General features: G+C 36.2%; 2 protein-coding genes across 2 annotated transcripts; both read left to right on the top strand.

The window, feature by feature from the left end:
• The first annotated feature begins 10,591 nt into the window (after positions 1-10,591).
• On the top strand, positions 10,592-11,434 carry LOC114757572 (uncharacterized). The gene has a single exon (XM_028946648.1). It carries the CDS (start codon positions 10,592-10,594, stop codon positions 11,432-11,434), a length of 843 nt encoding a protein of 280 aa, XP_028802481.1.
• A 1,226-nt stretch (positions 11,435-12,660) lies between these two features.
• Positions 12,661-14,824, top strand: LOC114757563 (uncharacterized). Its single transcript, XM_028946637.1, has 5 exons — positions 12,661-12,874; positions 13,030-13,688; positions 13,962-14,172; positions 14,280-14,354; positions 14,445-14,824. The coding sequence occupies exons 1-5, from the start codon at positions 12,661-12,663 to the stop codon at positions 14,822-14,824; spliced, it is 1,539 nt and encodes a 512-aa protein (XP_028802470.1).
• Positions 14,825-16,022: the final 1,198 nt, after the last annotated feature.

The following is a 16,022-nucleotide window of genomic DNA, read 5'->3' as shown; positions in this document are numbered from 1 at the left end:
ATTTTAAAAATACTTTTTGTTTACGTGTTTTAAATTTAATTACTCTCTCCGTTCCTTATTATAAGAGACAAATAACCAAATTACGTTGATAAAAAAAACAGTTAAAATTAGTTAAGAACAATCAATGTGTAAAAAGTATAATTTTTTTCCCAAAAATGCCCTCATTAATAAGGAGAGAGAGCATGAGAGAGAACAATTAAATTATTAAAAGAAAGAGAAGTGGGAGGGAAAGAGAGTGTGAATTGGAGATAAAATAAATATGGATAAAATAGGAAATCAACACAAAAAAGTAGAGATAACTTTTAAGTGTCTCTTATATATATAAACATGCCATAAACATCAAATGTCTCTTATAATAAGGAACGGAGGGAGTAGTATTTATACTTGTGCGACAAATAAATTATTCATAATTGCAAGTCCTACGGTATTTTTTTCCCCCTTTATCCACCAACCATGATGCCTTAGTTATCACAATTAAGTTAAATCATATCATTACAAATCATTGTGAGGAGATGGGAAGAGTTGCTGCATCAAGCCGGAGGATATTCATAACTTTGCATGCGGATTCGACTCTTATCTAAAGGCATGGGGTTTGCCCTCCGTTCATTAATCTTTAGAGAATTGATTTCGGGAGCCATTGGAGAAATGGTCATGGGCTCTTCACCTACAACTTGCTCCAAAGGCTCATAGCTAGCATCCAGCTGCTTAGTTACAACTTGTTTCAAAGGCCTAGATCACCCTTTGACTCTTTGCTAATTGCTCCCATTCGTTCCAAAGGTGTAGAGCTGGTCTCTGGCTCTTCATCTTTATGGAGTTGATTCTAAGAGCTATTAGAAGAATGATCGTCAAACACTGAATATTTTCTTGTAAATCTCTTAGTGCTTCCAGTAATCATATAATTTTAGCTGAGTAGTTTAAATAAATAAAAACTACCAAAGTTATTTGCGACTGGAAAATAACTAATGGAAAAAAAAAATTTTTATTGTGCTGCTGCAAGATCAATATGATCACATGATAATGAATGTTAGGCTTTAAAGGGACAATAAAATAATAAAGTTGAGATGATAATGTTCAGATGGATGTGTGGGGTCATGCAACAAAAAATACGATTTCTAATTAATATATATATATAAAATAAAGAGCCAGAGTGGCATCTGTTAAAAGGAAAACAATAAAAAATCAGTTTAGGTGATTCAGATACATGGAAAAGGTCATTAGATGCGCTTGTAAAGAGGTAGATCAAATAATGGAAAAGGTCATTAGATGCGCTTGTAAAGAGGTAGATCAAATAATATGAAGTTTTTTTAAAAAGTAGGAAAGTTGAAGAGAACATTCAATAAAATTATTAAGAGAAATCTTTTAGTGAATAAATTATCTAAACATTTAGTTGGTGAGTAACTTATATAAATATTTAGTTGTTGATATATTACCATGGTGTTGTGCAATTTATATAACCTACTTCACTTAGTGAGACAAGAAATATACACCCATAGGAATTAAAAGAAGGACTCTTTAGGAGGACCCTCTCCCTGGAGGATAGCTTCAAGCATATTTTATTTATTTATTTATTTTTTGGATTGAAGCATATTTTTAACTTAGAAGGACTAATATGAAGTTGGTGACTTCTTTTTTTCCCCAGATAGTCCAGCTTTGCCTATAAAAAGTGATTAAGGTATTAAAAATCAAACCATTGATTAAGATTGAAGCAGTGATTCAAAGGTGAGTGATCCAACTGTGATTAAATTAAAAACAACCTGATCATGACTGAAATAACACTCCCTTAAATTTCATTAATAACTTTTCAATTGTATTCATAGTTAATATATATTATACTCTTCTAGTCTTATTTATAGAGAAGAGAAAAAAAAAAATTTGGTCCTATTTATAGGGCATTGAGAAAACTTTTTTGTGTAGATGTCAATTTTTTGTTTACATGATGTATAATATATATTAAATAAAAATAAAGTTAAAAAGTTGTTGAATTTTAAATAAGAGCTAATGAAGTTTGTTTTTTTTTTTCCTTTTTGGGGTTTATGTGAAACATTTTAAATAAGAGCTAATGAAGTTTATGTTTTTTTTTTCTTTTTGGGGTTTATGTGAAATATGTTGGAACTGACTTATAAATACGATCGAAGAAGACTAGAGAAGTACCTCATGAAAATAAAGTCAACACAATAATAAATGAAGGGTAAAATTATACATTCATGTCAAAAGTTTTTTTCTCTACCTTATAAATAGGACCAACAAATTCCTTCTCTCCTTACCCTATAAATACAACCAAAGAACTACAGGTAACAAAAATGATGATAAAGATACATGTATTTAATGGGAGTAAAATAAAAGGAAAATGAACTAAAATGTCAATAACTTACAAAATGAATCAACAATATTTCAAAAATTGTAATTGACTCCTCATACAAAATACTCCTCCGATTCTTAATATAGGACCTAATTATTAAGTTTGATTTTAGTCCTAAATAAAAGACTCCTTTATCATATTTATTAGTCTTTTCTAAATTACCCCTATTGATACTCTTTCCAGTGTAATCAAATAAAAGAGGGAGGGAAGATATTAAGAAAGATGATTATAGTATTTTATAAAAAACATATCATATTTCTTATAATTAAATAACTTACCTAACTTCTTTAATCTAATCAAATTAGTTAAATAGGTCTTATATTAAAAATCGGAGGAGTATAATTTACTTTAACTAATTCATCATAATAAAAAAAAATATAGTAATTAACTCATTAGATTCGTTTCAAGTTGCTTGCATTGTGAGCTGGGGTGTATACATATATACAGATGAGAGATAGAGAGAGTATAATTTAATTAAAATACTCAATAATGTTTAAGCATAATCTTAAAATGTGTAATATTTAGATGAGAGGTTAATGTATAAAAGTGCGCCAAAATATTCATAATTACCCTTAACTTTAGCTATCTTGCACATAGCCCTTCTCAACTTTAAAAGTTTAGAAGTCACATCCTCAACTGATGACTATTAAATCTAACAGAATACCTACCACATCAGATTACTTAAAATTATTTGGCAAATGATGCGTAATTTTCATTATTTTATTTGTTTATCCTGTGACTTAATTTTCACAAGGGCATTTTTGTGATTCTCTCTAAAACTGGCCTTCACAATGACAAGGATCCACCAGAAAATTCCTTCTCCAGTGAGTCGTTTCCTTCTCCCATGCTCTCCACTGTGCTCACCGTCTCTTCCTTCACCATCTCTTGTGTTCGAGCACTCGCTGGGTATGAATCTCCTCACAGATCTCTTAAACTTTTCATCCAAATGCGTCGACATTCCACCTTCCTCTCCCGATAGTTTCTCTTTCGTCTTTATTCTCCAAGGACACCTAACACTATTGATGAAAGGATTTGTCAGCAGTGTAGATGGAACCATAGCTGCAACTCCTTCTAACCTGCAAATCTCAAACTAAGTCATATCAGTTCAAATGCAGAATATGAACTAAAAAAATTTTGATGATATCAAAATTTGAAGCACCATGTTTTGAAGTAACAAAATATGAACTAAAATTATCCTTCTGATAACAACTCTATATGGAGACCGATCTTAGTGATGGGATTTATTTAATTATAGGATAGACGAGATACTAATTATAGGATAGACAAGATACATTCACCTCATTTTCCACAACAGAATTTTACAGTACTAGTGAAAAACAATAGGAGACTATCCATCACCTCTAAGTTAAGAGACAAGCATATAAAATGATATAGAAAGACGCATATCATCGTTATCACTTCTTCACAGCTTCATTGAACAGAAAAACAGCCCATGAAAGCAACCAGCACATAGGAAAAAATTATAAAGCTCCATCAAAACGCGATTAACCTACAAAACGCATGCCGAATAGTCCGCAAAATCCAAATATAAGTGAGAGCTTACCAATGCTTTTGTGCAATGAATTCCCCCTACAGATGATTCTTTGGAAAAGTGCCGCAAAGAATGTGATGTTGGATTTTTCCGACTAACATTACTGTGTATGGGATTAATAGGAAAATACTCATATTTGCAGAATCGTCCGTTTAAGCCTGATATTAAAGCCCGTGTAGCTTTTTCCTATTGGCTTCCTACTCGCCATGTTGTGACTGTCGTTCCCTTTTCTCACCCACCTTGTTGACAGGGGGAACAAAAGAAGAAGAATTCAAGTAAATGCAAGATCCTGAAATTAGAAATAGAAAAATTGGTAGAATATCATTACCAGGATTTAAGTAAGATCACATGGATCGGACGCATAAGAATAAATTTTTGAATGAAGATCATGGTTAGAAGATGAAGCAAGTATGACCGACAAAGTGGATAGGATCTAGTTGACTCAGAAGCTGCGACTTGCGAGCGACTAACCGAAGCAAGGAAACCGAGGGAGCAAGACCATTACACAAATTAAAGTACTACAAGTTGAATCACCAAAATAGCCTTTAGAGTGTAATTGTCAAAATTAAACCAGAATAAATAAATAAAATGATAAAAATTACATAGGAAAAATAACACAAAAATGATACTTAATTTGAAAATCCCAATTGGTTACCTGAATAATGAAAATTTCCATTTGGTCACACATGACTAAATTGGAATTTTAAAATTTGCTGAAAAGATCAAATTGTCCTTTAATTTTTTTAACCAAAAATCATGAAGCATCCTCACCGGCTGAGCCGGTCACCAATTTTTCTAAAAATGCCAATTTTTAAATTTTTTGAAAAACCTATATATACTAAACTTGTTGATAGCATTAACGAACTTATTAATCACATTACTAAAGTTGCAAAAATGTCAATTTCTGAAATTTCTGAAAAATTTATTGTTAATTACTATATTAAAATTGTTAATAGCGTTAAAGAGCTTGTTAACTGCATCACTAGAGTTGTAAAAATCCCAAAAAATAGTTACCAGTCATCGGAGCTCTGGTAACTGGCCGCCAATCACTTGAGCTTTGGCAGGTTGTTAGAGCTTAGGCAACTGGTGGCCTGCCTGACCTCTGGCGGTGGTCACCGGTGTCGGAGCTTCAGCCATCGGTCGGCCGGTAAGGGTGGTTGATGAATTTTTTTAAAAAAAATTAAAGGCAATTTGGTCTTTCTAACAAATTTTAAAATCCCAATTCTATCATGTGTAACCAAGTAGGAATTTTCATTATTTAGGTGATCAAACGGGAATTTTCATATTTAAATATAATTTTTTTGGTCACTTTTCCAATTACATATCATTTGCCAAATGATTTTCAGCAATTTGATGTGGCATGTATTCGGCATATTTAACGGTCATGTTATGGTAGAATGTTAAATGTCAAAATATGACAGCTAAAGATGTGATTTTTAAATTTTTAAAGATGAGGGGATTATGTGTAAGAGAGTAAAAATTGAGACGGTTATGGATACTTTGGCCATAAAATTATAAAGAGTTAAGGTGCATCCAACACCAGAAATATTTTTTTAAATACATCTAGTGTCTTGAAGTATCTTTTGATACATCCAGCACCTCAAAATAATTTTTATTTGCATCCAATACCTTAAAATATTTTTTTCGTCTTGGTGCTGGATGTACCAAAAAATATTTTTAAGTGCTAGATGCACCTAACCAAAAATACTTTGAGATGCTGGAAAATACTTTACGGTGCTAGATGTACCTAAAAAAATACTAAAAGATACTAGATACATCACAAAATATTTCAAGGTGTTGAATGTATATGGGGAAAAAAATACTTCAGGGTGCCTTAACCCAATTATATAAATCACACATCTAACAAAGAGTCAATAAATAAAGAGAGATTTACAATAAAATTCCAAAAAAAATTATTAAAAAGTTTCAATAACAACCTAAATAGCGTGTAATAACCCCCTTATTTGGATGGAAAGAAAAATAGGAGGAAAGAAAACTAGAGAGGAAAATGAAGAGAGAAATGAGTTTTTCCTTGTTTGGATGAGTAAAGAAAAGTATGAAAGAAAATGATTTGTGAGCCTCATGTCATTTTCTCTCCAACTTTTCTCTCCACACACAGAGATAAAAACAGGCCAGGCTTTGGCCCTAACAGGCTAGGCATGTCTAGTAACAAGCGGCTTGAGCTTGGCCTGTGCCTTATCACAGGTCTGTTTCTCAGCTTGAACCTAGCCTGCACAAAAGCCTAGCCTAACTTGGACTTGTTTAAAAAGCCTGTAATTTTAAAATTTTTAAAATGCGTAATAAAAAATACATGGACTAATAACAAAACAAAATATAAATAATATATAAAAATTATTTTTTAATCTAGTCTTTTATTTAATTTTTAATGTCATAAATACTATTTTAAAGCTTAATTATAGTTAATATTACTTAAAATAAGTTATAATTTTATGTTAAAATTTGGAATAAGACTAGATATAAGTATAAAATAAAAATAAAAATAAAAATTAAGACAAATAAATAAGAAGAAAAAATATTAACTTTATAACAAATAAAGGTATATCATAATTTGATTAACCTAACGTACAAGTTAATTAATTTATCAATTTTTTCCTTCTTCTTAGCTATCCTTCTAGGATTTTTTTTTTCATTTCCATTTTATCTAACTATTTTATCTATATTTTTAGAATTTAAAAATCACATTATTTATTGGCATTATCATTTTAAATTATATTCTTATTTTCACTTGCAAACTAAATTTCAAAATTCAATGAAGCATTAACTATATATAAAAAAATAAATTGAAAGATCACATTAAAAATAATCATATCAACTAATTTTCCTATATTATGATAACTAGGGTGTGCTCCCCCGTACAATGCATGGGAAACTTATACTTACAGCAACAAATTTTAATTTCTAAGCATGAAATTAAATGACTAATAATAATCATTAAGAGTACACTAACAACCTTAACATTGAACAATTGCTTACATGTCATTAATTACATGGTCCATTGAGATCTCAAAACCCTTCCTTGTACACATGTTTTGTTCTCCCCTTATGGCTTGAGTCAGTGTCATTCACCACAATCTTCAATCCATCCATTGATCTTACTCTAGATAATGCAACATATAATTGGCCATGTGTGAAGACTAGCTTGTATGGATATAACCCAACTTGACGTAAAGATTGACCTTGACTTTTATTGATTGTCATAGTAAATGATAAGGTAATTGGGAGTTGTCTTCTTCGCATCCAAAAGGGCCATCTACTATCTGAAGGATTCATATCCATCCTATGAATTAACACCTTCTGGTTAGATCTACTACCGTTAATATTATGGCTTCTATGACTGATTTTTCGACTTTAGAAGCCCTAAGTCGTGTTCCATTGCATAGATCAGCTGCTTGATCAATGTTCCTCAACAACATAATAGGTGCTGCAACTTTTAGTACTAACTAATGAGGTGGTAGCCTAGAGCTGTTAATTGTGTTCAAGAATTTAGTAGTGTATAGATCATCAAAGTTGCCAGCATCATCAGTCAACTTATAAATAGAATCACAACCAAAAAACTCATATACCTCCCCTATCAGCATAGAACACATATGATCCTTTGATTTGATTAACCATTTCAATTGCCGGAGCAAGTATGGTCCTATCATTGAAGTACTTATTCGACGCTAAATTCTAAAATATCCCACCGTATATTGATTTGATAATTATATCCATTGGGAGGTAGCAATAATTGCTTTGGGATTTCAATCTCTGCAACTCCATCATGTGCTTCACCAATATTCCCATCACCCACATCTAGTAGCCATCTTGAGAACTACTCTGACTTTGCTTTATCAGCCTCAGAAGAATATGAAGTTAATCTCATCTTTTTGGTCAAGTGGAAAATAATACAGTGTTTCCATCGACGTGATGAGCTAATACATGCATCAATAATACTACCTCTTATACCTTTTGGAATTATAGGAAATATTTGATGAAAGTCACTAGCCGTAACAATACATTTTTCACCAAAAACTTGATTGCTTTGCATTGTAGGAAGTAATTACACATTCGTCATATAGCATGCCTTCCATATCATTATTCCTAGAACCAAAAATTATTATTGACATGTTTATATGCTGGGTCAATATAAAAAATTCCTATTAAAGTTTTGGAAAGATCAAAATACTCAGTGTCTGTCAAAATCATCCTTAACTTGGTCTTTGTTTCATTGTCCCTGCAATATTCCTCTAACGTCCCAATGCGCTTAATAAAAGCAATGACATCTGCATGGGAATCAAAATTTTCATGTTTAGTTTGCGAAAAAACCTATTATATTACTACTTTGGCAATTGATACTAAAACAATTAATACACATTCATTCCAATATAAGCGATGACATCTACATAGGAATCAAAATTGTCATGTTTAAGATGCGAAAAAACCTATTATATTACTAACTTTGGCAATTGATACTAAAACAATTAATACACATTCATTCTAGTATACATTACCAATCGAAAAATAATAGGATGTTCATCATCAATCTTCAAGATGTCAAGAGTAGAAAAGCAAGAGTAAGAATAAACTAGAATCTTCCCAACTTGCTCAACCACCTATGTCTAGGGAGTGAAAGTTAACTTAAATTGATGATTGGTTGCTTTGCAAGAACTCCCATTAGCACTAACAACAAAGTTAGCAAAAAAGTAGGTTTTTCCTTCCTTCACGTCTTGCCTGAACCTCTCTTGGACAGATGTATTTAGCACACTTGCTTGTATTTTTCCCCCCTTATATTGAAAAGAAACAGTCAAATATGTATGAAACCATATGTACCCAAACATAGCATGAAAAACTGAAATATCATATACCTGCTCATCCAATAAAACCATTGATATACATAAAATATCGATAAAAGAATTCTTATAACAGACATTTCATATATGGAACACCCTTGCAACAATTTCCCACCTATCAATCCCATCATGCAAGTTCTTAAAAGAAACACATTTAGATATTTTGTGGTTAATGAGGAAGAATCAAGATACGGGGGGGAAGGCTCGGAGACTTCGGGTTTGAAGTGGAAATCGTTTAAACATGCGGTTATGAATGAGAATGAAGATAGCGAAGTAGAGGGAGATTGGTGGAGCGAAGGTCGATAGAAGGAAAGAATCTCTGTTGTAATGACAAAAAGGGGTCTAAACATTATTATACCCCTTGAGGAGAAGGAGAGGCTTGCGAAATGATGGAAGAATGCTTTAATCATGAAGTTAATAGGTAGAATGGTGAACCCTGACTATCTCGAAACTAAGGTGAAGCAGTTGTGGGTGAAACAAGGAGAGGTGGAAACGATCAATGTAGGCTCGGGTTTTTTCGTTGTGCAATTCACAAAAACACTGAACTATGATCTAGCCTTGACTGGGGGGCCTTGGTTACTCTATGACCACTATCTAGCGGTGCAACCTTGGAAGCAAGATTTTGAGCCAGATGAGGAACGGATTACAAAGGTTGCTACATGGATCAGGATTAACAAGCTATCATTAGATTATTATGATCAAGGTATATTGCATGTCTTAGGATCTCAGGTGGGAAAAGTGCTCAAGATGGATATGACTATGCTTAAGCGAAAGAAACGTCAGTTTGCACGGTTGTGTGTGGAACTGGATTTGAGTGCACCGCTTCGGTCGTTGATCCTTATAAATGGCAAGGCAAAGAGGGTGCAGTACGAAGGTATCCATCTGATTTGCTTTCAATACGGACGGTATGGGCATGATGAAGACCATTGCCCGCATAAACAACAGAACGTCACAAATGTGCAAAGCCAATGCTCAGGGGGGGAGATGGCCGAGGAGTTAGCGAAGATGGATGGGGGCCGGGGTGCCATGGAGGAAGGTTAGCAGGGTGAAAACCTATCAGAAGAGGTGGTAGGAAAGATCTACGACAATTGGATGGTGGTGTAGCGGCCGCGACGGCCGACGTGGTTCGCTTATCGGACGGTGACCCTTAATGAAGGTAGGCGGGATTCTAGGTTGCAAGGAGGGAGTGGTTCTCGCTTCCAGGCATTGAATATGGAGCAGAATAAGGGAGTTAATGGTGGATCCCAACAAGTTAGCGAGAAAAGTCTGCTCGGGAATATTTCGAATCTGGTTCCTAATATACCGTTTCAAAGACAGGGCTTAGAAAAGGGCTTGTCAGGTGGGCTGAATAAAGGGAAGATGAGTGGGCCAATGAGAAAGTCTATGGGAAACGGGATCAAAGCTAAAGAAGTGAATAACAAGGGAGAATGCAGTAATGGTAGGTCCAAGTCTCAAGAAGTGGAGTCGAGTGACATAGACACCCTCATGCAGGCAAAGGAGAGGTTGGGCTTGGAGAACGAAGCTGAGAGGGAGGGAGAGCAAGAGAATGGAATGGACCTACGTGTAAGAAAAATAATAGAAGGGGATTCTAGTGAATCAAGAAACAGAAACACTCAGACCCCAAAACCTGGCAGCACCGTAATGGTAGAAGACGTAGAAACAGCGGGGAACCCGATAGATCCTGGTGCAATGTAGGCGGGGAATTTCTTTGTTCACTCAAACCCGTTGTCGGCTGACCAAAGTGGTATAACTATGATGGACCTGGGTCATACCCAGGATGAGACTTTGCAGTAGTAGGGCTCTTTTTCTTTCCTTATGTTGTTTGTTATGATGAATACCAATATTATAGTGTGGAATTCGAGAGGTGTTGGAGGGAAGGCCTTTCCGAGGCTCCTCAACGAATTGCGCAGGAAGTATGATGTGAAGTTTATAGCTATACTAGAACCAAGGCAGGGGAGAGCAAAAGCAGAGTCTTTGGCACGCCAAATGGGTTTACTAAAGCTGGAAGTGGTAGATACAACGGGATTCAGTGGAGGGATATGGTGTTTTTGGGACAAAGAGGTAGATTTTACAGTGACCCAGAAGTCGTCACAAGTGTTACATGGCTCGTTCAATATAGGCAAAACAAGTGCTTGGGATCTTTCTATAGTCTATGGTCACTCGAATAGGATTAAGCGGTGCTCCCTTTGGGAAGAACTTCGGCACATATATGCTATTGGTGTTGGAAAATGGTGTGTGGCTGGAGATTTCAATGCCACGTTGCGGGGCAATGAACGAGTACCTATCAACAGAGGCCTGAATGGTGCTGACAAATCCTTTGTTGATTGGGTTCGAGGTTGTTATTTGAATGAAGTCGATTTCCAAGGTCCACGTTTCACGTGGAGCAGGGGGAATTCGTACAGCAGAATAGATCGCGTTCTTGCTAACTCTGAGTGGTTCGAGACCTTTACTGACACCTCGGTCTTGCACCTGCCCAAATTAAAATCTGACCACTGCCCTCTACTGGTAAAACTGAACAGACAACGTAGAAGTAGGGGCAAGACAAACCACTTTTGCTTCTTTGCCCCTTGGGTTACCCATGAGGGCTTTAATGATGTTGTGAGAAATGCCTGGAGAAGCTCCAATAGCTGGGAAGCTAACGCGGGAAACTTCAAAGAAGACGTGCTAGAGTAGAATCGCTCAGTGTTCGGAAATATTAATAGAAGGAAGGCAGAGTTACTAGCGAAACTAGATCGACTAAATAAGCAAGATGCTAGAAACACCCTTTTGGAGTGAAAACGACAGGAAACTTGGGAAGATTTGGAAAGATGTCTAATTCAGGAAGAGATTATGTGGCTTCAGCGTTCGAGATGCAACTGGTATGTGAATGGCGACAAGAATACACGATATTTCCATACAGTTGCTAATTATCAACGACGTAAAAAAACAATTGAGGCGCTGCAAGATGAGAATGGAAATTGGAGCTATGATCCAGACGTACTGAAGAGAGTAGGAACCAAATTCTTTCAGGAGTTGTACAAGGGTAAGGCTACGTACTCTAATTCTGTTAACTTCGGGAGATGCTTTCCTACTGTTTGGACTAGTTGCTTGGAAATGCTAGACTCAGATATTACTAGATAGCAAGTCAAACTGGCGGTGTTTAGTATGGGGGCACTGAAGGCTCCAGGACCAGACAGATTGAATCCGCTTTTTTCCAGAGTCAATGGGAAGTGGTAGGGAATACAGTTGTAGACATGGTTCGTGATATTTTTTCCAACCCGATAGAAGTGAAGAGAATAAACAGCACGAATATCGCTCTTATTCCTAAAGTGGATTCTCCATAGACGTTTAAGGACTTCCAGCCAATCAGCTTGTGTAATGTGGTGTATAAAGTGATTATTAAGATTCTTGCTAACAGACTAAAGAGAATTATGCCTGAAATTATAGCCCCAAACCAGTGTAGTTTCATACCCGGACGACAAAGTTCTGATAATATTATCTTGGCACAGGAAGTTATTCACTCTATGAGGAATTTGAAGCGGAAGAAAGGATTTATGGTGTTGAAAATTGACCTGGAGAAAGCTTATGACAGGATTCACTGGGACTTTGTGATCCAATGCTTGAGAGAGCTAAAGATCCCAGACAGATTTTTGAACATCGTCTATCATTGTATTACTTTAGCTGAAATGTAGATTGTTTGGAATGGGTCTAGGGGGTGTTCATTTACTCCAAGCTGCGGAATTAGACAAGGTGACCCCTTATCACCATATCTTTTTGTACTAGTGATGGAGAAACTCGCTCACCTGATCCAAACCGAAGTAGAACTCGGCAACTGGCTTCCTTTTAAACTGAATAAAAATGGCACAGAAATCTCTCATTTGTTTTTTGCGTATGATTTAATACTTTTTATGGAGGTAAGCATGGAGCAAGCCGGGGTTATTAAAGCCTGCTTAGATGACTTTTGCTCGGCAACAGGAGAAAAAGTAAGTGAGGCTAAGTCAAGAATTTTCTTTTCGTCAAACATGAACCACACGCGAAGGAATGAGATTAGTGGATTTCTCTGCTTTACTGCCACTGCAGATTTGGGGAAGTACTTGGGGTCCCCTTACATCACCAACGTGTCACTAAACAGACGTATCAATACGTGTTAAACAAAATGGATAGCAGATTGTCAAGCTGGAAGGTGAACGCTTTATCCATGGCAGCTAGGCATACTTTGGTTTCTTCAGCAGTGGTGGCAATTCCGTCATACACCATGTAATCAATGATGATGCCTGCTGGTGTTTTAGACAAAATTGACAAACGAGCTAGGAATTTCCTCTGGGGCAGTACAGGTTCGGCGAAAATAATTCATCTGGTCGCGTGGGATGATGTTTGCAGAAGTAAAGAAGAGGGAGGCCTTGGGCTTCGGAATGCAAGGAAGCAGAACAAGGCTTTCATGATGAAATTGGGATGGGGTTTGGTAAATCGAAGAGAGACTCTTTGGGTGAAGCTTATACGGGAGAAATACAAGTGCAGTAATGACATACTTCCAACAATTGGCAGGAAGAAGGTTGAGTCACAGGCTTGGAAAGGTGTTAGGCAAACGTGGGCTCTGACAGAAAAGGGTATTGGTTGGAAGCTTGGCGATGGTAGTAGGATTAGGTTTTGGGAGGATTGTTGGATCCCAAACCATGAGAAACTTTTGCAGTTTGCTATCCGGGAAGTCCCAGAGAGTATGCGAGAGGAGCTCGTCACTACCTACGTGTCCGATTCTGGTACTTGTGAGTGGCAGAAGTTTGCAGAATTTCTACCGAACACAATCTTGAACACCATAAACCAAACTTATCCCTATGTACACGGGGAGTCCTGTGATAGACCGGTCTGGAAAGGGTCGAGCAATGGAGAGTTCTTAGTTAAAGCTGCGTATAGTATGCTAAGTGGTGAGAGCTTCGTTTCGAACAAGGGGGTCTGGAGAAAGATATGGAAACTTCATGTGCCTTAGAGATGCAAGACTTTCTTATGGTTATGTGCTAGAGGACGGTTGCTGATGAACGGTGCCAGAATGGAGAGAGGAATGGTACATAGTAATAAGTGTGTTTTTTGCAAGAATGTAAAGGAAGATACTTTGCATGCTCTGAGAGACTGTAGCCTCACGTCACCATGCTGGGAGAGAACTGTGCCTAGACAGCTACGTGAGAAGTTTTTTCGTCTTGATGATCCTGTACGTTGGTTACTATAGAACCTGTCTCAAACTGAGAAGTACTCTGGGGTCACGTGGAGCACTTGGTTTAACATCTTGTATAGACACGTGTGGTTCAACAGCAATGAAGGAGTTTTCCAGGATAAGGCGATAGGGCCACAAGGGGTAATCTGCAAAGCGAGGGCACAAACAGTTTGGGCAGATGCGGGACTCTGTCAGCCGGATCTAGAGCAGTCTGGTTACATTCAATGTACTCTATGAATAGAGGAATACATAGAGTTGAACATAGTAAAATAAGAAATTGAAAGATTTCGTTGAAATTGTTCGTTTGGAAATTTCCTGAAAAGCTAATCATAGGTTCTTCTCTCTATCGGAACAATAGGGCCGTTATGCTCATTACTAAACTTGTTGAAGAGATAAAATATAACCAAGGTATATCTTTTTGATCAGAGGTTGAACCTTGTGTGGGCTGGATCAAGTTCAATGTAGATGGTGCCTGCTCATTAGCTGGGAACACGACAGCTTGTGGTGGTATTACGTGCAGGACTGATGGAAGTTTTGTGCATGGCTTCATGTTCCATATGAGAAGGGGTAGTAGTCTTCAAGCTGAGATTTGGAGAGTGGTTTGGGCCTTGAAAAGAGCTTGGGACCTGAGATGGCGTAAGGTTATTGTAGAAATGGATTGCTGGGAGATCACCGAACTCTTTGGGGCAGAATGGAACGAGGCACATCCAGAAGGGGAGTTACTCTCTAAGATACGGTCTTGGATGAGTCAAGATTGGGAGACAAGGATTGAGTGGTGTAGCCGTGATAAGAACACCTTCGCTGATACACTTGCGAAGGAAGCTTTGCAGATCGCTCCTGGTGCTGTGTTTTTTGATTCCCCCCTAGCTTCATTTTAGAGTCGGTTGCTTTAGAAGCCGGCACGTAGTGCACTAAGTTTGGGCTTATTCAATCAAAAAAGAAAAAAAAGAAAAAATAAGAGATTCTATGCGTGAAGCATAGCTCATTGATATATATATATATAGAGAGAGGAGGGAAGGTTGAAATTTGGAGGGAAATTTTGGTGAGCTTAGACCCCCAAAAAAAAAAAAGGCCAATTAGAAGCTAACATGTGCGGCAATTTCTCATATGTAGAGTAGTGTTGGCTATTACAAATAGCTAACGAAAAAAAAACAAATTGTAATGATGACAATTCAAAGCTAGGTAGGCCGCATGAGTTATGAATAGACTGGGATGAATCAATAAAAAAACAAATTGGGAATCAAGAATTCATGGTCAATGCATAGAAAAGCAGTTGTGCACTAAACATTAAACTTAGATACTGCCAATACTCATAAATACACAGCTAACTTAGAAAATATATGAAAGATGACTCACTAAACTTAGAATCAAGTAGGTTATTCAGTTCTATCCCCTAGAAAAAGGCAGAAACCAACTTGTTACAATCGAATTGGTTACAAACAAGATTTGTAAAAATGATCATGAGCTGAAAAATAAGAAGGACAATGCAAATGGTCAGACAAGATTATTGCATGTAATTTAATTCTGTTTTATACGTTGTCTAAGAGATGTAATAACATGTGTCATTCATAATGCAAAGGTCTATCACCATGGGTGTTATCTAATTTAGTTCTATGTACTTAGATGGTTATACCTCACAATATCTTTTTATGCAAAATTGGATAATTGATATATATCTTATCATGAGTTTTATATGATCTTAATAGTATTGATGATTAGTTAAGAGAATATTTGTAAGGCTTCATATCTAGAGTTATATTGGAACTTTCAAATTTCAGATTATAAAGGTTCACTAATTTATATTTCTTATTCTGAGTGAAAACCATCATTATGCCATTTATAGGTTTGAGGAAAATATTAGTTCACCAATTTTAAGATGATGTGATAGCCAAGATAGAAAAAGAATTTAAGAATGATTAAAAATGTTAGACATTAAGGACGAAATTAATAGGCATGATATGATAGCACCTCAACAAGGTCTTAAAGGGATGATGATACTACTTAAAAAAAAATATTATAAGGAAAACTCAAAACACTATACCCACCTCTGATGATGTGATGCCATCTCAGCAGGAC

The sequence above is a fragment of the Neltuma alba genome, unplaced genomic scaffold (assembly GCF_004799145.2).
Source record: "Neltuma alba isolate B1F8T4 unplaced genomic scaffold, ASM479914v2 tig00001496_pilon, whole genome shotgun sequence".
Taxonomy (NCBI): domain Eukaryota; kingdom Viridiplantae; phylum Streptophyta; class Magnoliopsida; order Fabales; family Fabaceae; genus Neltuma; species Neltuma alba.
This window is presented reverse-complemented; position numbering and strand designations above follow the sequence as displayed.